Below are 19416 nucleotides of genomic sequence, written 5' to 3' on the forward strand. Positions count from 1 at the left end.
ATCAATCAATCAATCAATGGAAATGTTCCTAAACAATGACGAATCACTGAACAAATCTAATCAAATCATAATTATAGATTTAATGCTTGATTATGACAAGATCAGCGAGAATAAAAGAAACATCTATGAATCAAATCAAATCAATCAAACTATACTCCAAATTGATGCCCATCGATCTCTCTGGAATGAACCAGGTAGCTTGACATTTTGAAGATTTGGAATATCTAAATACTATCAATATTCAATTTTCAGAAATACTTGCCAATTTCACTACACGAGCTGAATAGAAACTATATTCTACAGAAGTTATGGATGTTAGATTTGGAAGATCTACAAAGCAAATCATTTAGAATCAATTCATTATTACTTCGAAGTGTCAATGAACATGAATCATCAATTCTTCCTTCAAGTGCCTATCCACCGAGTTGAATTGATTGTAATTGTGGTAGATTCTTCAATTCAAAGTCGCCTCCAAATTCACTGAAACTATATTCACCAATTTGAATGGATTCCAATGATCTACAATTCAATATGTGGAATGATTTCGATTTATTATTTCCATACCCATTCTTTTTCTGGGTGAATGAATTGCTTCCGATTTTGAGAGTTTTCAATCGATTCAATCCATCGATTTTAAATGTTTTCATTGCCGATTTCGATTGATTCCAGATTATACAACAATGAAACATCCCAATCAACCAATACACATTTGTCACTCAGTTTCAAATGTTTCATTCCATTATTCATTGGTTTGTTTCCATCTTTTTCATATTTATCATCAATATCACATTCAATTCCATTATACCATTCACATTCATTCACTAATTTACCATATCGATCATACACTTTTCCAATTCCAAATCGATTATCATCACACCAATATCCTTCATATTCAATCAAACCATTATTATGATAACTCGTTCCATATCCAAATCGTTTCCAATTGATCATTATGCCCTTGTACACCAATATTCCATCATCATCATCATACATTTCACCATATCCAAATGGAATTCCCAATTTGTTTTCTGTCAATATCAATCCTTCAAATCGACTTCCATGATCCAAATCCACGATTCCTTTTTCTACTACTTCTGTGGATTGTTCTTCATTATATGAAATAGCACCAATTTGATAATTACCAATCACTTTCAACACTTTCTGCTCATTGACCACAAATCCTTGATTCATGAATACTCCATTATCGAATTTCAACACTACACACTCTCAATCACTCAATAGAAGTGAAATCCAGCCATTTGGTTATATTTCCTTACCCAGACATATTTGAACACTTTGAATAATAGAGTTCTCAATACAATAGTTATTAACAACAGAATTGGCAAGTTCAACAATGCTTTACATCGAAATATTACTCATAAACAAAAAGATTATATATGAATGCAAGATCTGTTCATGGGTTTCCAGCAGTTATTCATAGGAGAAAATCACTTTGGTTTATATACAACCAAACAGCAGAGTTGCGAGATATGAAGTTGTATTCTAGAAATACAAAAAGCCACTTGTGATCAAAATGCTCAGACAAACCTGCATTTTACTTCATATTTCTATATCATCGAATTCCCAAACATCCCAAAAAGCCTGAATAACAATTCCAGCCTCTTTTCACAAACTGTTCTCTTCACTCCCAACATAACAATACATATACATCCTTCCCACGATATCCATCGAATCATTTCTAGAGTTCACTCCTTTTCCATTTCCCCCATCATCTTTCAAATCTCTCCCTCCAATTCTTCTATCTGCATCATGTATTCAACAAACAATCCAATGTCTTCGATGGAAGAACCAAATCCCTCCCACGATCACTCCGATCACACTCACCCACACCGTCACCGGCCATAAAAATGACGCTGCGCCTTCTCCTTCTCCCTCCTCCTCCGCTCCAATCTCGCAGATTTCCCTTCCTTTCACGCCTCCTTCACCCCCTACGGCATCATCGCACAGTCAAACATCAGCGGAAACAGCCGGTCCTTCGCATACATCGACGTCAGCAGCGACTCTTCCAGTCCCCACTTCGCACAGAATTCTTTGCATTCTCTGAACACCTCCGTCGATTCGTACTTCTATCCCTCATCCCCGCGGTTCTGACCCACCACGCGTAGCAAATCGCTCTTCATCGCCACCAGCAGCACCTTCGTGCCCCGCGGGAATCGGGAACACAATCGCATGACATAATGAAGGGAGTCTGGACGCGTCACATCCCAAACCAAACACGCCAAATCGCAAAATCGAAGATGCTCAAACGCCTGGTTCTCCGTTTCCTCGTTTACTTCCGTCAGAATGAAACTGTCCACCGCTCCTTCTCCGTGCTTTACTATGTTCACCGCGGTTTTTAGGCTCTGGTCAGGTAGGTATTTCCCCGCGGGAGAACTGCCCAAAAAGCGGCGAAGCAGACTGCTCTTTCCCACGCCGTGGGCTCCGAACAGAAACGCCTGAACCACTGAACGTTCCACCGTTTCTCCGAGTTTCCACGTTTCCACTTTGTCGGGGAGTGGCTCCACAAACGAGGAAACATCGGAACCTCCGAGCTGGTTTAGCGCTCGAATCGTGGAAACTGGGGAAACTCGTACCAAGAGTTCCCATTCGCAGATCCAAGCGGTCGGTTCCACGTTTCTCCGCGAGGATTCCGGCAAATTGGCGGGAAATCCGGGCGCCAATCTATCCCTCACAATTCCCTCCAATTCTCACAGTGGAAACGTGGAACCCCACGGGAGTGGATCCACCACCTGCATCATTTCATCGACCTCCTCGCGGGAAAGTCGATGATCGCCATCGCGATCGAATCGCTTGAACAAGTCCTTCAAGAAGTGTTTTCCCGCGGGAGAGAGACAATAAATCGCGTCGTTTTCGGGCGTCCACTCGGGGAACCGCGGGTATTCTCCCTCGAATCTAGAGAAAAAACGAGAGTATTTTTGGAATACTGCAGAGCGTTGAAAACGCCCCAAACGTTTTCGGGATGATCGTGAAGCAAAAAGAGTTTCATGATTTCCAAGAAGTTCTGTTCAGTGATGCCTTCTGAGGCGAGTTCTATGCCCTGTCGCTGCAAACTCGATTTGAACTGCTCGATACCTTCCTCTGTGAGAGGACTTCCATAACAACATTCCTAACAAGAAGTGGCTATTTCTGGAATTACGTTAAACGCGGAAAGTTCGGAATCGGAAAGGAAACGTGTGTTGGATTGATTGAATCGCCGAAACGCAAAGCTCAGCATGCGAATGGCTTTGGGAGTGAGTTGCTAGTGCGGTTTAGTTGGGTGGGAAAGGTGGGTACGTTTGTGGTGCGGTTTAAAAGAGGGGAAATGGGGAAAGCTACGAGCTTTTCGCTGTATGTGATGAGTTGGTCGAGATTGTAGTGCGTTTTTGAGGAGCATTCTAGACAGACCTCCACGTTCTAGCGGTGAGGAGATGAGAGAGAGAAAGCAACAGAGACTCGCTTGAGGAGAGTGCTGAGCTGAGAACGAGTAAACGATTGATCATCCGAAGAAAGCAGGTCGGTCTTGCTCGACACAATGATAATCGGTGTCTATTCTCAAGAAAGGTAAAATAACCAAACGTTGGGGCACACAAACTGAAGGGTAGGCACCCAATCCGACAAAAACGACTGCATGTTTTGCTCGTACTTTAGAAATGCGACAAAGACAATGACGTCCGCCTACACTGATAGAAAAATACAGATCCGCACTTTTCTAAGAAGACTTTGTGTTTCCACTTCATCAGCGGGGTCCGCTACATTCTAACGATTCCTCGATGCTCCCTACACGACGTGTCGTACAATACCATCGGAGTATGCGAAATCAAGTTTTCTTCCGAAATCTCGCAGGGTTCAGCGACTTTTGGGACATCCTCGACAAAGGCACCGTTCCGGATAGACTCAATCAAAGTGGTCTTTCCACTGTTCGCTAAAGCTCAACTCGCCCGCTTTCTCGCCCTACAGTCCCCGATTATCACCACGTGATACTTTCTCATCCTTTCCTGCATCGATTGGAAAGTTTTCATAGGAAACTCCAGAAAACCTCCCTATTTCCACGTTTTCCAACAAACACGCCACCCTCTCTTATTTTCCGCCTCTTCCCTGCAGCACCTTCATTCCTCCCATATTCATCTTCTGTCCCCGGGTTCCTCCCATTCCCGCACTCATCATCCCCAAATTCGGCGCCTGCGCCTCCATCTGCGCCTGCTGGCTCTTCGGATTCTTCACGGTCTGATCGACCGACAGAATGGCGCAGGCCGCCTCGCACGCCGCGGTCATCGAGTTGATCTTGGAGGCGAGAGGCTCCCAGACTCCCTTCTGCAGCGTATCGCAGACGGACTCCTGGTCGATGTCCACGCCCATCCAGCACGCCTCCGCGTGGTGCAGGTGCCGCAGCTCGTTCAGAATCTCCGTGGAGGCGAACCCCGCATTATCGCACAGCTGCCGTGGAATCACTTCCAAGCTACGCGCCACGCCCTCCACGACGAGCTGCAACTTCCCGTCGATCTTCTTCGACTCGCTTCGCAGCACCGCGGACACCGCCATCTCCACCGCGCCGCCGCCGCCCACCACGCGATTGCTGTGAATGCACTTCTTCGTCACCATCAGCGAGTCTATCGCTCAGTCTCCTCTCGCACGACGCACCGTGAATCGACCGCTCCGCCTCCTCCAAGAACTGCTCCGCGCCGCCTCGCAGCAGGAACGTCGCCGACGTGGACCCCGCGCAGTCCGTGAACAGATTGTACCGCTTGCTCCCCACCTGCACCTCCTCGAACGCCCCGCAGCTCCCCAGCACCGACGGCGTCAGGCCGTAGACCGTCGACTGGATCTTGGCGCCCGTGGCGCGCTCCAATCGCTTCATATCGCCGTCCGAGACGCGGCCCGCGCAGAACACGCCGCGGTCCGCGAAGTACTGCGTGGCCAGGTCGCCGATGGGCAGGCGAGAGAGCACGATGTTCGCGCCCGCTGCGATGCAGGCGTCCAGTTTCTCGTAGATCAGACGCCACTCTGTGTCCACGATGCTCTGATACTCCGAAGGACTGATCCGGATCTACGTCAAAACGGGGAAACGGAGGTACCTCCGCGTTGTCACGCTCGCTCTTCAGCTCCAGCTCGAGGTTGAGAAGGAGGATCCGCGGGGAAGTGAACTGCTTGGGCTGCTGCTCGAAGCCGGCGTAGGAGAAGGTTTTCTCGAACGCCACGCCGTGGATCAGCGTGGAGTCGGTTACGCTGCCGCCCGCCACCTTCTTGATGCCGATGAGACCGAGGTCCAGATCGGCGTCCAGCATCGAGACCGCGTCGACGATCATTTTGGCGAAGTATTCGCGGTGCGAGCGAATCAGCTTCGAATTCAAAGCAGTTCCAGCCACCTTCTCGAGCATCGCTCGCTTCTCTTCGGGGTTGGTCTCCGAAATCGTGACCGCCATGGCGTTCAGACTCTCGATGGCTTTGCGGAGAGCCATGCGGATACCTCGGATGATCACCTGCGGGTGCATGCCCTCATTGATGAAGTCCTTGGCCGTTTTGAGGATCTCCGCTGCAAGGAGAACCACCGTCGTCGTTCCGTCGCCCACTTCCGCGTCCTGGGCTTGAGCAATGTCCACCAGGGTCTTTGCGGCGGGATGGACGATGTCGAGCAGCTTCATAATGCTCGCGCCGTCGTTTGAAATCACCGGCTTCTGCTGTGTCTGTACTAATTTGTCCATTCCGCGAGGACCAAGAGTTGTGCGAATTGCGTCTGCTACCGCTTCGCAGGCGTTGATGTTACTAATGAGTTGACCACGACCTTGACTCGTGTCGGTTCCATCCTTTAGAAGGATGATTTGGGGTTGCTAGGAGTGAATTCGCATAGAAGGAGAGAAAACCATCATGTAACTCATCGTTTAAACTTTACAAAAGAATATTTGGTGAATTTGGGACTAGAACGTTGAATGTGCAAACTCTGTAGGAATGAACGGCGCGTGCCGAGCGGATCTCTTTTGCAATTCTGGAAATAAAAACCAGCATTTTGGGGGAAGACGCGACGCTTGTTTCCCAAAAGTGCGTTGTATTTCGCAATTAAATTGTTGATTCGAAATTCACATCCTTTGGGACTCGAATGAGCGAGTTTGGACAGGGAATTACTCGAAACGAGTGTGCAGAAAGCGCACAAAGAGGAGGAATCGAATAGGATGGGATTTTGAAGCAGGTGTGTCTGGCCGATCGACTTTACCAATGTTTCGTTGTTGAGAATGCCAAAAAGACGAGTAAGTCGAAATCAAACAAGACAAACTTTCAAACTCACTATTTCTTTTGTTCGAGATTTGATCTATGGTTTGCAAACGCTGTGAACAGAAGCTTGGAAAGCTGATTGTTCCCGATAAATGGAAGGAAGGATCTCGAAGTGAAAACCGAAGTCAAGGTTTGTTGATTTCGCTTACCAGTAAATCGTGTAGAGAATGAGGAAGACGGAAGAGCGGGCGTGATTCGTAGTATTGAGCATTCTCGTCGAACAATGAAGTAGTTTCGTGTTTGCCTATACATCGTAGATCGGACCCCATGGGCAAATCTTGCCGCATTTGCAAAGTCGCTATCGAGCCCTGGGCGAATTACTGCACTACTTGTGCTTATAAAAAGGGAATTTGCGCTCGCTGCGGTCGTAAAATCCAGGACACAAAGTTCCTCAAACTTTCCAACAAGTAGTTTCGTTCTGTAGTATATTCCCTCTTTTGCTCCAACAAACACTCGGACTCACTCTCCCTTCGATCCCCGTCCACTCCATCCACTCAATTCTCCAACAACCGACTCCATCGATTCTTCGCATCCCAAAACCACTCTCTCCACAAGCTCCGCAGCCTCGAATTCTCCCCAAACACCCACTTCTCCATCACTCCCTTGAAGTCCTGCACCAGGCTCCCACACCGATACGACATCACCATGCTGTCGCACGCATACCGGAACCCAGTATTCTTCTGATACGCCAGTCGCAGCCCGATCACCACTCCCAACGCGTACACCACATACCGCAGCCGGAACCGCGGCTTCTCCTCGTCCTGCAAAATCAGATCGTCCAGACGGTTCCTCGACCGCGGCTGGTGCGACATCGCCTTCATCGCCTTCCGCTCCTCCGCCGCCTTCTGCTCCTCCGTCTGCCGCTCCGGAAACTCCTCGCCGGGCAAGTGCGCGAAGTGGTCTGCGATGAACTCGATAAACTAGCAATGATACAGCGAGAGGGAATGAGGATCCGGTCGTGCTCGCCGATGTTCATGATGAAGGTGAGACGGTGGAAACGGTAACGCACAAACAGACGCTTCTCCTCGCCCACGCAGCAATCGTAGAAACCGGGAACCTTCGTCAGACTGTAGCCCTGCTCTTTGTTATCTGGGAGTGAGTGTGGTGGGGAAGCAAGACCTCGGGTGATTTTGGAGTCGATGATTTGGATGGTCATCGGGATTCGGACGTCGATGATGCGACCTAATTGCTATAAAAAGATAGAGGCTATTTAAGGAATTGTACCATGTCTTCGATGGTCAGATTCGGGTCCACAGAGTCCATGATCGCTCCGAACCAGGCTTCTTCGATAATGAGGCCCTCGTTTTCCTTGCGAAGCTCTTCTTCCTCGATGAATTGAGCGGTCATTCGCATGTTTTTCACCAACTCTTCTGCTTCGGCTTTATCGTGCTTGAGAATCTGGGAGTTATTCCCTTTTTCAAAAAAAGAAGGTGCATACTTCGCGCTCGTCGAATTCTCCGACCTGGAAGTGCAGGAAGTTGTAATTACGATGCTCGCCCTCGTTTTCTAATGTCTGCAAATCAGCAGTATAGGAAAATCAAACGTTTTTGGCCATTCGTACGTATTCTAAAATCTTGTCACACTCTTCATCTAAACCCTCGGGAGTTCTAGGTCATACGCTCGCAAAATAGATACTCCACATTACGGAATACCCGACGGCGTCGATCCGGATGATAAAACATCGACATTGCTCGAACAGCACTCTTTATATCGGTATCACTCGCCTACGGAACGATCGACTTTCTAGCTATTCATTGTACTTTACAGTCCAGTCCGAGAATGGCGTAATAATCGAGATCGGTGTTATCGCTCGTTCTTGGGGGCTCTTGGAAGGGTCGGATGCCTAAAATCATCAGCACTCGTATAGACATCTCAAACCTCCAGGGAAATGAACATCCTCGAGTTTGATCAGCTCCGTGTCGGAATCTGACTCAACTACATCTGGCATGTTGGCTGTCATTTCTGTGTAGAAAAGAATCACTACACAAGGAAAAGATGAGTTGGAAAAAAGGTGGAAAAAGGGTACAAAACGAAGAATTGGATGCAATAACAGAGTCTAAATTTAGGCAATCGTGGTCACTCTATTTGCTTTCTCTTTAATCCAATACCAAATACTAATCACTTCCTTCTATACCAGAATCCACTAAAATTCGCGATTCTATCTCCATCGGTACAATCTTTCAATCACGATACAATGCAGCAAACGAGAATGTGAAGCATATGTCCACACGATAGAATCCAAATTTATATTTTGATTGACAATTTAGGAATTGATTGTGGCTTTTCCCATCCAATTCCTCTCCAGATTCTGCCGTGAGATGAGTGAAAATCTCCAGTATTATTTCTTGAGTGTCTTCGTTGCCCCTCAGGTTTACTATTTGTCAGAACTATGCGTGAAATCGTATCTCTTCATATTGGACAGGCCGGTATTCAACTCGGTAATGATTGCTGGGAGCTCTTCTGCCTCGAGCACGGAATTAATGCCGAGGGTTACAGAGTGAACCCCAACGACCAGACGGAGAACTACCGCACTTTCTTCAACGAGTCTGACTCTGGAAAGCTGGTTCCTCGTGCCGTGTTCGTGGATCTGGAGCCTACCGTGATCAACCAGATCCGCAACGGACCTTGCCGCAACCTGTTCCACCCTGAGCAGCTGATCTCCGGAAAGGAGGACGCCGCTAACAACTACGCCCGTGGACACTACACCGTGGGAAAGGAGTACGTGGACATCGTGATGGACCGTCTGCGCAAGGTGGCTGATGCTTGTGACTCGATTCAGGGTTTCCTGATCTTCAACTCCGTGGGTGGAGGTACCGGATCGGGTTTCGGCTCTCTGCTTCTGGAGAGACTGACCGTGGACTACGGCAAGAAGTCCAAGCTGGGCTTCTCGATCTACCCTTCGCCTCTGCTCGGAACCTCGGTGGTGGAGCCCTACAACGCCGTGCTGAGCACCCACAACCTCCTGGAGAACACGGAGCTGACGGTGGTGCTGGACAACGAAGCCATCTACGACATCTGCCGCAACAACCTGAGCATCGAGCGTCCGACCTACACGAACCTGAACCGTCTGATCGCCCAGGTGATCTCCTCCATGACCGCCTCTCTGCGTTTCAGCGGCGCTCTGAACATGGATATCAACGAGTTCCAGACCAACCTGGTGCCGTACCCTCGCATCCACTTCATGCTTTCCTCCTACGCCCCCGTGATCACGCCTCACAAGGCTCTGATGGAGAACATGTCCGTTGCCGAGACCACCAACCAGGTCTTCGATAGCAGCAGCATGATGTGCAAGTGCGATCCTCGCCGCGGCAAGTTCATGGCCTGCTGTCTGATGTACCGTGGCGACGTGACGCCCAAGGACGTCACTGCGGCGGTGACCACCATCAAGAACAAGAAGACGGTGCAGTTCGTGGACTGGTGCCCCACCGGCTTCAAGTGCGGAATCAACAGCCAGCCGCCCGTGCAGATCGAGGGCAGCGAGATGGGTCGCGTGCCTCGCGCGGTGTGCATGCTGAGCAACAACACGGCGATCGCCGACGTGTTCGGCCGCATGAACCAGAAGTTCGATCTGATGTACGCCAAGAGAGCCTTCGTCCACTACTACGTCAGCGAGGGAATGGAAGAGGGAGAGTTCGCCGAGGCGCGTGAGGATCTGGCCGCTCTGGAGAAGGACTACGAGGAGGTCGCTCAGGAGGAGGAGTACATGGACCAGGAGCTGTAAAGTTTTGTTTGTTCGATACAAAAGCATGGCGATCTATTCTCCCGACGAGTGGAGGCCGCTCTTGATTATACTGCAGATTATAGCGAACCAGGTAGACAAGAAAGGCAGAGATGAGGGAATAGTGCTGGTTCTATGCGATCTGGATGAACTTACACTATATCTCGGCAAATCTACTGGGAATGGATTTGAATATGAACGTTTCGTTCTTTTTCACCGATTACGTACGGTTCACGATGAGATTGTAAAGGGTAGGAATTCAGTCTTGTAGACACGCATTTTTACCTTATCATTGTTGAGTTATCCTTGACTTGTGCCATCATGTTTGAGAGGATTATTTTGTCTCACGCCTAGGTCTCCAATCGTGGTGTTCATTGTGGAGAGAGCCAAAAAGTGCCTCGATTTCTGTTTCACCATTTTCCTGATTCACTTTTGTACTTGCTGCTTCTTCAATGTACAGGAAATTGCAGGGAGATTTGAAACGTAGGGAATTCCTCTCAATATCTACTGGTGGGTAACAATGGGAGTGTGTTTTGGAGTTATGACGCTGACCTGTATGAGGAGGAAAAGGTCTTTCATTTGTAGCTGAACGAATTGCAATCAAGCGAGAGCTGGAGGATATTCTTGTTTCTGACATTTTAGAATCTGTATGATACGTGTGTTTTGTTTTGTTTTGTTTGTTGATAAAAGGGTGAGATGAGGAATGAATTTGGAATTGTTCCGCGTGATTGATTTGTCATTTTTAATGAGAAGGACAACAAAGAGATCAACCTCTTCTGCCAAACGATTGAAGAAGGTGAAAGAGGATGATTTGGTGTTCCATTGGGTTGGAAAGGGGGAGAAACGCGATCGTTCCTATTTCTTGTGAATTTTTAGTATAGAAGTTATATACTATAATGAGGTTGCGCACGGTGAAGACCATTTCTGTGTTGGAGACACTGTGGAACTATGTGCGAGCGGCAGACAACCTCCACTCTCGGGAGACTATAAGGTAGTTTGTGGATTTCGATTTTGATTGTGGCAGAAGAGTTGGATTGCGGAAATCGATTCTTTGTGGGAAGACGAGGAGGGGACAATGTGGATGGAGAATCGTTGGTATTACGCGAGCCATGATATTGCTGCATCGTCCAGACCTCCCTATCGCAAGCGGTACACTTTTTTTTATGGAATTTGTTGTAGAGAACTCTTTGAATCGGATCATATCAGCAACAACGTGCTTGAGGCTATTGTGCAGAAGGTTTCTGTGCTATCCTTGGATGCTTGGAGTCAGTTGAGTGAATCAGAGCAAGATGTTTCTTTTTTCTGCGAATCCTTTTTCTCTACAAAGACGTCCTATCTCCGTCCACTGTTTGGTACATTGCATATCAATGGTTGCCTTATTTCGATTAGACGCATCTTCGAAGAACAAGATGAAACGAATCCAGCTGTATTCCTATTCTTCTCAGAAGCGAACCGAATCTTCGGAATCTCCCGAGTTGAATGAATCGATTGACCAACAACCCAAATCGAAATCAGCTCGCATCCAACCCCAATCGCCTTCCAAAAGCAAACGAAATGCCGCTTCAAGCAAGGCATCAAATCAAAAAAGTAAAAACACACAAAACCAAGGCGAAATCCAAAATCCAAATTCAAATTCAAATTCAAATCAAAATCAAAACCAAAACCAAAACCAAAACCAAACACTTATCAATATGGACAAAGCGAAAGAACACCTGATGCTTTCCTTCGTTCCCGAACACATTCTCTGCAGAGAGGCTGAGCGAGCCGACATTTATAACTATCTTCATAACAGCATTCTTCAAAAGGGAAACGGCTCTCCGCTCTACATTTCGGGTCCATTTTTGATGGTTTGATAACGATAGGAATGCCTGGAACCGGCAAAACAGCGACGGTGCGTGAAGTGATTCGCGAATTGCGTGAAGAAATCGATTTCAACGTACGATTTTGGCTTGCTTGCTGAGCGGGAATAGTATTTCGAGATCAACGGGATGAAAGTCACTTCGGCGAACGCGGCGTTTTCGATGCTGCTGAACTTCATCACTCATAAATACGTCGTGGCTTCGAAGGCCGCTGATGTGAGAAACGCTTGGGTACGATTGATTGGATAGATGCTGAATGATTATTTTGCGAGACCGAAGCGAAGTGCGATCGAATAAAGCAAAACGTGAATTGTAGAGCGAGACAAGGTGCTGGTTGTGTTAGCAGACGAGTTGGACTACTTGTTCACGAAAAACCAACACGTTATTTACAAACTGTTCGACTGGCCGAGCGATCCGCACTCCCAGCTCATTGTGATTGTATTGTGATTGAGTCATTCATTGAATTGAAGGGAATTTCGAACACAATCGATCTTCCTGAACGAATTATGAACCTTCGAAACATTAGCCGACTGTCGATGAATCGTGTGATGTTCAAACCGTATAACCGGGAACAGATCTCCACGATCATCTCCGTTTTGATTGATTGTTTGTTTGCATCACATAGAATCGATTGAACGAACTTACCGTTTTCACACCGGAAGCCATCGATCTGTGTAGTCGAAAAGTGAGTGCGGTGAGTGGAGACATCCGGCGCGCTCTTTCCATTGCTCGCAGAGCGATTGAGATTGCGCAGCAGCAAAAGCTAGAACGGTAGGAGATCTGAAAGAAAAAACTTGATGAGTCGCAGAGTTCCGATCGCTGCTATTTCAGAGGCCGCGAAAGAACACGCAGAATCGTACAAAATGAGTGTAAAAACGATCTGATCATTCGATTGTAGCTTTTGCAGCACTGTTCCATGTATCAAATCTTGCTCCTCATCTCGTTGGTGCTGCATATGAACGCGATTGGAGTTGACTTTGTTCTCTTAACGGATGTTGGTGCGTTGTGTTGTGCGTGATTGATAGATTTTCCCTCGAATGAGCACATTAGTTCAGCGATATCACGACAAGGAGTTGCTGTTCCCGGAGCTGCAGGCCGTCGCTGCATCGCTGAATGAGGTGGGGATTCTATCGATTATTCCGCCATCGACAAAGGTAAGCGATTGAGAAGAGAGGGCGAGCATTAGTTTGACACTCTGCTGAAGTTGAATATTCAACCCGATGATGTGTGCTTCGCTTTAAAAGACAATGAAATTGCAAAGAAGGAGATTAATTTACTCTTATGGCGTGTTTGTTAGTAAATTGCTTGCGTGTTGCGATTTTCTGGAAATGGACTGGGAATTCCGGAGATCGCGCAAACGAGATGTGAGCGAGGATAGTGCTGAAGAGAGGAGGAGTCATCGGATCAATTTCAATGATCGTGTGAATTTATTGTATACACTACTCTCTAGGAATCGATTTTTTCCATCACAACGAGGATTCTACCTTGTACAGGCGAAATCTGTGTTTTATATGTCAAAATCCGAGTATTGTAATCGACAAATCGCGTACACTTGATTCTAAATCCAATAGCATAGAGAAATGCGAGTCTTGCGGAAAATTGGTTTGTCACAATTGTTCTTATATCTGCAGTCGCTGCAATCGCTTTGTTTGTTCCTTCTGCGAAAATACCGTGTATGAATCAAATAGGGGGTGTAATGTAGGTATTCTTCCAAGGGAGAGGAGGCTGTTTGTATCGACTGTTGTTGCCGCAGCCAGTAGTTGTCTATTTGCATCATCCAATGCATCCACCCTTTCATATTGTTTGTTCACAAACACGCACACACTGATTGCTCATATTGAAACAATTTATTCCACAATTCCGTCACCGACTCCTTCGAGTCCTCCTTCTTCGTCTCCTTCACTTCCTCGCTCATCGCGATGCCCCCCAGCCACGACAGCAAACTGCTCTGCTCCTTCCGCTCCTCGAATTTCTCCACTTCTTTCAACACACAAACGCGCTGCTCCTCCTCCGACAGTTTCTATTCCCCATTTCCCCGTTTCTCCTTTCCTACCAGCTGCTCCATCAGCGCCTTCAACGCGGCTCCGCCTCGCACCGACGTCAAATACGTGATTAAAAGCTGTCGAAGCGTGCGGAGCGCCAGCAGCGCCTCCTCCTTCTCTTTGGCCACGATTTCTTGCTAGGCGATCATTCATTCATTCATTCAGTCGCTACTTCTTCCATCACGCGGCGGCGGAGTTTCATGAGCTCCGCGTCCATTACCGCGATTCTTCCCTGCAGAGAGTCCAAACGAAGCGACTTCTCCGCACACTCCGCACAGACGGGTATCTCCGTTTCCACGGTTGGAGAGGGAGAGCGATGCACGGTTTCCTCGGTTCCGCTCATTTCGGAACGGTTCGTGTTTCCACTGTTTCCACGATTTTCATTGGCTGGGGAGCTTTGTGCCTCCATTTTCTCCAATCCCCGCGATTCTGCACTCTTCTCCACCTCCTCTTCCCCATCTCCGTTTCCACCGTTTCCACCGTTTCCACCATTTTCACCCATACCACTCCCTGACTCCATCCCAGCGTTTCCCTCCATGTTTCCACCATTTCCACCGTTTCCACCATTTCCACCGTTTCCACCATTGCGATTACTGGTATACACGGCCAGCGAGGCCTGCAGATTTCGCACGCAGAGCTGCGCGTAGTCCAGATCCTCCTGTGCGTTTTTGTGTTCCACCGCCAAATGCTGCGCCTCCGCCTCCAGCTGCGCGTGCTGCGCGCTCAGCTCCTCCATGGCCTCCTTCAGCGCGGCAATCTCGCGCTCCCGCGCCTCGAGCTGGCCCTGCAGCGCGTCCATCTGCTCCTTCTCCTTGCGGAACTGCAGTCGCTCTTCGAGCAGCTCGTCGTTCTCGCTTTTGTACGTCGCCAGCTGGATCCCCAGCGACTCCATCTCCGCCTTCTGCGCCTCCAGACGCTCCGTCAGCTTCCCCACCGCCTTCTCCGCGTCCTCCGCGCGCTGCTCCAGCGCCTCGCGCCGCTGCGCCATCTGCAGCCCCTTCTCCTCGCTCTGCATCTGCTTCGACCGCAGACCTTCGATCGTCTCCTCGTACTCCTGCTCCTTCCGCAGCAACTCCCGCATCTCCGCCTTCAGATTCTCGCACCGTCGCTCCACGTTCGCCAGGCTCAGCGAGCTGCGCTCCTTCTCCCGCCCCAGCGCCGCCGTCTGCTCCGCCGCCGTCTGCTCCGCCGCCTTCACCGCCGCGCGCAGCGCCTCGTTCTCCGCCGCGCGCGCCTGCAGCGACGCCACCAGCTCCTGCAGCCGCGCTTCGCTCCCCGCCGAGCCGTCCAGCGAAACGCCCAGCCCTTGGAGGGAGCGCTGGAGGGAGGCCTGGAAAGCGGCGAGCGCGTCGGAGGCGGCGGTGGCTTCCTGCTGCGCGCGGGCGAGGCGCGATTCGAGGGCGGTAACCGCGGTGAAGAGACCGTCGAGACAGAGGTAAAACTCGGCAGAATCCGCGGAGGGAGGAGGGGGCAGGGCGGTGTCGGGGGAGGGCGGCGACTCCAGGTGCTGGCGGAGCGTTTGGAGCCATTGGAAGACTTCGGGGGAGGGGGTTTCGGAGTGTGCCGCGGGGGAAGGATCGTCCGGACGGGACTGCTGGAGATTGCTCTCGACTCGACGGAGTTTCTCGCGGAGCGATGTGTTTTCCTTCTAGGGATGGCGGGAGAGAGAGGGAACGAATACGGTAACTTGGTCGACTTGCTCCTTCAGATGGTCATCTTTGCGTTCGAGCGAGTTGCGCAGCTGTTTGATTTCCAACTCGTAAGTCTGTGTGATTTCTACTATGAAAATGGGAGAAACTCTCATACCTTTCGTTTTCTTTTCCAACTCGGAGGAAGACTCGCTTACTTGCTTCTTCAACTCATCTCTCTCCTGAGTTAACTATGCAATCACAGAATTGGAGAAATCACACCTTTTGAACTTGCGAAGATAAAGAAGAAATCTCGTCGGCCTTTTCTTGTATCAGGTGGTTGTAGTTGTGAATTGACTCTTGCGAACTCGTTTCTGCATCGCGCAATTCCTCACGAAGCTTAATCACCTTTTCTTTATACCTATTCCTCGACAGAAAACGAAATTCCCACTTTTGTAGTTCCGATTTGATCACACGAACCTCGTCTGTGGAGGATGTTCCAGTTTCTCCGCTCTTGTAGTCTTCATCGCTCATATACTCGTCGTCGTCATTGAGTTCGTCAACGAATGAGACAATTCTCGACCACATTCTTTGTTTTTGGAAGGGATTTCGTGAATTCCGATTTTCCTGCCAAAGTGTTCAAGTGAAACTCGTTCTATTTTCAAGAGGATTTGATACAATTTTAAACTCGAATCATTTCACTCGTGTTGCTATTGTGTGTTAAATCCACTGCCAACCTGGGTATCAAATCGGAAGCACGCTATGAGTATTGTTGAAGCGTATGCAAAGTTGCACGGAAAGGACCAAGACTGGTATATAACCGGACTCCCTTTTGTGTTTGGACGAAAATCGGAGAAAAGTCCAGAGCATTTTGTAGATATTACTCTCGGAGAGGGAACGAAGACTGTCTCACGAGAGCACGCCGTTCTCACATATTCGGAGGAGAAGGTATCTGTGTCAGATGCGTGATAATTCGTAGAAAGCCTATGTCCTTGAAATTAAGGGGAAAAGTGGTTGTATCATAAATCGTAGGGTTTTCGTATGCTGTGTCAAGTATAGGAAAGCAATATGTCAGGGGCGAACGTTGCTGTTTATACAATAAGGACGCTGTGGAAATGGCGCAGTGCAAATTCTACTTTTTGCTTCCGACCGGTGCGTCTCCAGAGGGAGCGAATAAAGAAGAAGAAGAAGCCGCAGCTCCTTCAGCCAAGAGAGTTTTGGAGGAAAATCCTTCCGGTCAATCTTCTAAGCGTGTCGAAACGATAGATGTGAATAAGAAAGAAAAATAAGAAGAATTCTACGAATTGCTTGCTTGCTTGTTTTATCAAATAAGGTCAAAACAGAGAATGAAGGAGGGTGCGGCAGAATGGGAAGATCCCCGTTTTCGCCGATTGGAGAACCTACATTTTTTCTCAGCAAATCGTTCGCCAAGATGCCTATGCAAATTGTCTTCCCCATCTCCATGGTGGCAGTCGGCGTCACCGGAGCCGCTGCTCTCCTGGCAGTTGGAAATAGAATGATGTACCACAAGGTAGGATTACGCTAATTTGAATTGATTTTTATAGTGGCGCAGACCTGTGATGGTTGATGAATTCGATGACCAGCTTATAACGCGTGATGCTTGGGTTCGACAGGAAAACGCCAGGATACGGAAAATTCGGCAGCAGATGAAATCCTGAGAGCGATAGAGGAACGTGTACGAAGGAACATCCATACTTTTTGCGTGTTTGTGACTTGAACAAACAAGACGAGCCCAATATTAATTTAGCAAGGAATCAAAAAGCGGCAGCACAACCGAAGCACAAAAGAGAGGATGGAGAGAAGAAGGAACTACTTGTGTACATCGCGCGTTCCAAATAAATAACCGTCATAGTCGTCTTCACTAACTTCAGCACAATACCTCTTTTTGATTTCAAAGTATGTATCTGCTGTCAAGCGACTATCACTACCGGATTGATGTCGAATGCCTCTCCGCTTGATCTACCCTTCGTCCCGCCCCTCAATTCTCACATTTAGAAACTCTGCAAGCCGACTGAGTCCCGTGCTCAGGCAGTTGTACTCGTGAGACAGGTATTTGACGTCGAAAATGTGAGGAAAGAAGATGTGTCGAATGGCCTCAAAGGTCTCTACGCTCTCGGGGAGATCTTCCCCTGTTAAAAGACGGATGAGGTAGGCGAAATCGTAGTCGCCGTGAAAGGAGATCCATCGGACGTTGCTGTTGAGTACTAAACCCGACATGGTGAGTAACTCGCTAAAGCGGGTTGCGTCGATGCCGTTTTGATTGTGCCTCTGAAAGTCAAATCCACATTTGAGCAGCATTTGCATAGAGTCTTTGTTGCATTGGTCAGTTCTAGGATCACACGAAAATGCGAAGTTTACTCTGGATTAAATTTGAAATTAAATTGCCAAGTCGGGTAATCTGTCGCTACTTGGCCAGATGCCGTACACACTGTAATACCGAGCTGGATAATTTTGAGTTTGTTTACGTTATTCCGTAGAATGCTGTATTCAAAAATATTCGAATTCTCCTCAGAACCTGGGTAACAAACCCCGGGAAACTCGGTATCCTGAAGCTCACGGATTTCTCACTTTCTTACCATTGCAATGTATGGATAATTCTCTACTGCGGCCATTAGACTGCGCATTTCTTCATCAAGGTTGGAATCCCAGACATTTCGCAGGTTAAAAAATTGAGAATCTGTGTACACAGTTTCTGATATTGAATTCCCTTTAATAAACGAATATGATCCTGGTTGCATACTCATCGTTAAAAGCACCTACAACTCAGCGCCCTTTATTCAAATAACATACAGTGTATCAAGCTATCTAAAATACCGAAAGAGACCTACAACTACAATTATTGATGGGACTTTTGAGGTTTTCAGAAATCGGCCGATTTTCTGGAACTCCAAAAATATATGTTACACAAGTTTCCTTGCGCTTTGATTTCAACGCTTATCAAACAAAACAAGGTAACAGCACTTCTTTTTAGATGACCTTTCTGTACCGGGCTGTACGACATCGTCTACGTCCTAAAAACAATTTGTAGCCAATTACCATTCTCCTCCTTTCCCCAAATATCATCATATATAACAATCGAATCTAACAACTTATCAACGCTATCGCTAATATTCATCGCCGTCTTCGCCGAAACCTGCATGTCAGGCGCTCAATCAAACCAAACTCGGATCCACTGCGCAATCCCGCACTTTTCGCAAACTTCTTTTATTTGATCATCGCTGAGACCATTCTCCGTCAAGTCGGACTTATTCACAAGCAAAATTACAGGGAGCGGCTTATCATTGGGAAGCTTCACGTTCTCATTGAGCTGATTCTTCCATTTCTCCACGTTCTCTAGAGACTTCGCGTTCACATTATCGCACACAATAAAGCATCCCAGCGCATTGCGGTAATAGACCTAGAACGTTACGAATACACACCGCAATCAACTCTCGAGATACGCTGATAACGTTCCTGACCCGCAATATCCCAGAGCTGGACCCGATAGGTTACGTCGTTTTTCGTTAGCACTTTACAAGAAAAATCTACGGTAGCGGTGGCAACGTGCTGCTCACTGAATGTGGAATAAATGTATCTAGCTCTTTGATGGATTGTACAGCCACTTACTGTTTGATTATACTGGTCTTTCCAGTTGCTGCGTCACCGATAACAATCACTTTAACGACCTTTTCGTCACCTGAGCTCATTGTTTTTGAGCTGTGTTGGAAAATGTTCGACACTATTCTTGAATGTATTTGGTTGTGCTCCTGTGGATTCTAAGCGCAACACATCCATGTTGACTCCATGCTTTCTTTTTCCTTTTTTGTCCTGCATCCTATCCATCTTCTCGAGCCCTACGCGTAGGCATAGTTTATAAGATAGATATGCGATTGAAACTCCCAAAT

At 47.9% G+C, this 19416-nt stretch overlaps 13 protein-coding genes; 6 read left to right on the forward strand and 7 right to left on the reverse strand.

The window, feature by feature from the left end:
• Positions 1 to 1776: 1776 nt before the first annotated feature.
• Positions 1777 to 4019, reverse strand: GSBLH_T00006255001 (uncharacterized protein; the record flags this gene model as incomplete). The annotated part of the gene is made up of 12 exons (XM_013039746.1): positions 1777 to 1924; positions 1954 to 2087; positions 2118 to 2682; positions 2734 to 2913; positions 2946 to 3127; positions 3158 to 3259; positions 3295 to 3414; positions 3448 to 3546; positions 3577 to 3675; positions 3706 to 3749; positions 3782 to 3922; positions 3956 to 4019. The coding sequence occupies 12 exons, from the start codon at positions 4017 to 4019 to the stop codon at positions 1777 to 1779; spliced, it is 1878 nt and encodes a 625-aa protein (XP_012895200.1).
• A 58-nt stretch (positions 4020 to 4077) lies between these two features.
• On the reverse strand, positions 4078 to 5826 carry GSBLH_T00001349001 (uncharacterized protein; the record flags this gene model as incomplete). XM_013039747.1 has 3 exons in its annotated part: positions 5073 to 5826; positions 4639 to 5044; positions 4078 to 4607 (listed from the first exon to the last, which is right to left on the reverse strand). Exons 1-3 carry the CDS (start codon positions 5697 to 5699, stop codon positions 4078 to 4080), a joined length of 1563 nt encoding a protein of 520 aa, XP_012895201.1. The 5' UTR covers positions 5700 to 5826.
• A 463-nt stretch (positions 5827 to 6289) lies between these two features.
• GSBLH_T00001350001 (uncharacterized protein) lies at positions 6290 to 6693 on the forward strand. XM_013039748.1 has 3 exons: positions 6290 to 6394; positions 6429 to 6492; positions 6522 to 6693. The coding sequence occupies exons 1-3, from the start codon at positions 6304 to 6306 to the stop codon at positions 6673 to 6675; spliced, it is 309 nt and encodes a 102-aa protein (XP_012895202.1). The 5' UTR covers positions 6290 to 6303; the 3' UTR covers positions 6676 to 6693.
• A 27-nt stretch (positions 6694 to 6720) lies between these two features.
• Positions 6721 to 8245, reverse strand: GSBLH_T00001351001 (uncharacterized protein). XM_013039749.1 has 7 exons: positions 8143 to 8245; positions 8025 to 8107; positions 7900 to 7988; positions 7808 to 7871; positions 7703 to 7777; positions 7489 to 7662; positions 6721 to 7453 (listed from the first exon to the last, which is right to left on the reverse strand). Exons 1-7 carry the CDS (start codon positions 8222 to 8224, stop codon positions 7082 to 7084), a joined length of 939 nt encoding a protein of 312 aa, XP_012895203.1. The 5' UTR covers positions 8225 to 8245; the 3' UTR covers positions 6721 to 7081.
• A 408-nt stretch (positions 8246 to 8653) lies between these two features.
• Positions 8654 to 10652, forward strand: GSBLH_T00001352001 (uncharacterized protein; the record flags this gene model as incomplete). XM_013039750.1 has 2 exons in its annotated part: positions 8654 to 9724; positions 9746 to 10652. The coding sequence occupies 2 exons, from the start codon at positions 8654 to 8656 to the stop codon at positions 9983 to 9985; spliced, it is 1311 nt and encodes a 436-aa protein (XP_012895204.1). The 3' UTR covers positions 9986 to 10652.
• Positions 10653 to 11673: 1021 nt separating this feature from the next.
• Positions 11674 to 12090, forward strand: GSBLH_T00001353001 (uncharacterized protein; the record flags this gene model as incomplete). The annotated part of the gene is made up of 3 exons (XM_013039751.1): positions 11674 to 11815; positions 11845 to 11918; positions 11953 to 12090. The coding sequence occupies 3 exons, from the start codon at positions 11674 to 11676 to the stop codon at positions 12088 to 12090; spliced, it is 354 nt and encodes a 117-aa protein (XP_012895205.1).
• Positions 12091 to 12097: 7 nt separating this feature from the next.
• On the forward strand, positions 12098 to 12616 carry GSBLH_T00001354001 (uncharacterized protein; the record flags this gene model as incomplete). The annotated part of the gene is made up of 4 exons (XM_013039752.1): positions 12098 to 12124; positions 12160 to 12279; positions 12312 to 12434; positions 12467 to 12616. 4 exons carry the CDS (start codon positions 12098 to 12100, stop codon positions 12614 to 12616), a joined length of 420 nt encoding a protein of 139 aa, XP_012895206.1.
• A 1032-nt stretch (positions 12617 to 13648) lies between these two features.
• GSBLH_T00001355001 (uncharacterized protein) lies at positions 13649 to 14645 on the reverse strand (the record flags this gene model as incomplete). XM_013039753.1 has 3 exons in its annotated part: positions 14056 to 14645; positions 13895 to 14020; positions 13649 to 13861 (listed from the first exon to the last, which is right to left on the reverse strand). Exons 1-3 carry the CDS (start codon positions 14224 to 14226, stop codon positions 13649 to 13651), a joined length of 510 nt encoding a protein of 169 aa, XP_012895207.1. The 5' UTR covers positions 14227 to 14645.
• An 886-nt stretch (positions 14646 to 15531) lies between these two features.
• GSBLH_T00006256001 (uncharacterized protein) lies at positions 15532 to 16099 on the reverse strand (the record flags this gene model as incomplete). The annotated part of the gene is made up of 4 exons (XM_013039754.1): positions 15532 to 15659; positions 15690 to 15762; positions 15794 to 15932; positions 15963 to 16099. The coding sequence occupies 4 exons, from the start codon at positions 16097 to 16099 to the stop codon at positions 15532 to 15534; spliced, it is 477 nt and encodes a 158-aa protein (XP_012895208.1).
• A 174-nt stretch (positions 16100 to 16273) lies between these two features.
• On the forward strand, positions 16274 to 16800 carry GSBLH_T00006257001 (uncharacterized protein; the record flags this gene model as incomplete). Its single annotated transcript, XM_013039755.1, has 3 exons — positions 16274 to 16459; positions 16491 to 16539; positions 16571 to 16800. 3 exons carry the CDS (start codon positions 16274 to 16276, stop codon positions 16798 to 16800), a joined length of 465 nt encoding a protein of 154 aa, XP_012895209.1.
• A 149-nt stretch (positions 16801 to 16949) lies between these two features.
• On the forward strand, positions 16950 to 17231 carry GSBLH_T00001356001 (uncharacterized protein; the record flags this gene model as incomplete). XM_013039756.1 has 1 exon in its annotated part: positions 16950 to 17231. One exon carries the CDS (start codon positions 16950 to 16952, stop codon positions 17055 to 17057), a length of 108 nt encoding a protein of 35 aa, XP_012895210.1. The 3' UTR covers positions 17058 to 17231.
• Positions 17232 to 17270: 39 nt separating this feature from the next.
• Positions 17271 to 18371, reverse strand: GSBLH_T00001357001 (uncharacterized protein). XM_013039757.1 has 5 exons: positions 18323 to 18371; positions 18109 to 18288; positions 17891 to 18078; positions 17522 to 17861; positions 17271 to 17491 (listed from the first exon to the last, which is right to left on the reverse strand). The coding sequence occupies exons 2-5, from the start codon at positions 18274 to 18276 to the stop codon at positions 17342 to 17344; spliced, it is 846 nt and encodes a 281-aa protein (XP_012895211.1). The 5' UTR covers positions 18277 to 18288; positions 18323 to 18371; the 3' UTR covers positions 17271 to 17341.
• An 88-nt stretch (positions 18372 to 18459) lies between these two features.
• On the reverse strand, positions 18460 to 19218 carry GSBLH_T00001358001 (uncharacterized protein; the record flags this gene model as incomplete). The annotated part of the gene is made up of 5 exons (XM_013039758.1): positions 18460 to 18536; positions 18569 to 18665; positions 18696 to 18929; positions 18962 to 19106; positions 19139 to 19218. 5 exons carry the CDS (start codon positions 19216 to 19218, stop codon positions 18460 to 18462), a joined length of 633 nt encoding a protein of 210 aa, XP_012895212.1.
• Between the last annotated feature and the right edge of the window lie 198 nt (positions 19219 to 19416).

The sequence above is a fragment of the Blastocystis hominis genome (genome assembly GCF_000151665.1).
Source record: "Blastocystis hominis, Singapore isolate B (sub-type 7) whole genome shotgun sequence assembly, scaffold_10".
Taxonomy (NCBI): domain Eukaryota; class Bigyra; order Opalinata; family Blastocystidae; genus Blastocystis; species Blastocystis hominis.

What these genes read in the sequence shown, in the direction of transcription:
- GSBLH_T00001357001 (XM_013039757.1), bottom strand. Translation starts at nt 18,276, where the DNA reads ATGAGTATGCAACCAGGATCATATTCGTTTATTAAAGGGAATTCAATA. An exon ending in AATTTCAAATTTAATCCAGA is followed by an intron (nt 17,862 to 17,890) that starts GTAAACTTCGCA and finishes GTGTGATCCTAG; the next exon opens with AACTGACCAATGCAACAAAG. An exon ending in GGCTTGCAGAGTTTCTAAAT is followed by an intron (nt 17,492 to 17,521) that starts GTGAGAATTGAG and finishes GACGAAGGGTAG; the next exon opens with ATCAAGCGGAGAGGCATTCG.
- GSBLH_T00001350001 (XM_013039748.1), top strand. Translation starts at nt 6,304, where the DNA reads ATGGTTTGCAAACGCTGTGAACAGAAGCTTGGAAAGCTGATTGTTCCC. An exon ending in AAGTGAAAACCGAAGTCAAG is followed by an intron (nt 6,395 to 6,428) that starts GTTTGTTGATTT and finishes TAAATCGTGTAG; the next exon opens with AGAATGAGGAAGACGGAAGA. An exon ending in CATTCTCGTCGAACAATGAA is followed by an intron (nt 6,493 to 6,521) that starts GTAGTTTCGTGT and finishes TATACATCGTAG; the next exon opens with ATCGGACCCCATGGGCAAAT.
- GSBLH_T00001351001 (XM_013039749.1), bottom strand. Translation starts at nt 8,224, where the DNA reads ATGACAGCCAACATGCCAGATGTAGTTGAGTCAGATTCCGACACGGAG. An exon ending in GGATGTTCATTTCCCTGGAG is followed by an intron (nt 8,108 to 8,142) that starts GTTTGAGATGTC and finishes TGATGATTTTAG; the next exon opens with GCATCCGACCCTTCCAAGAG. An exon ending in TTCTCGGACTGGACTGTAAA is followed by an intron (nt 7,989 to 8,024) that starts GTACAATGAATA and finishes ATCGTTCCGTAG; the next exon opens with GCGAGTGATACCGATATAAA.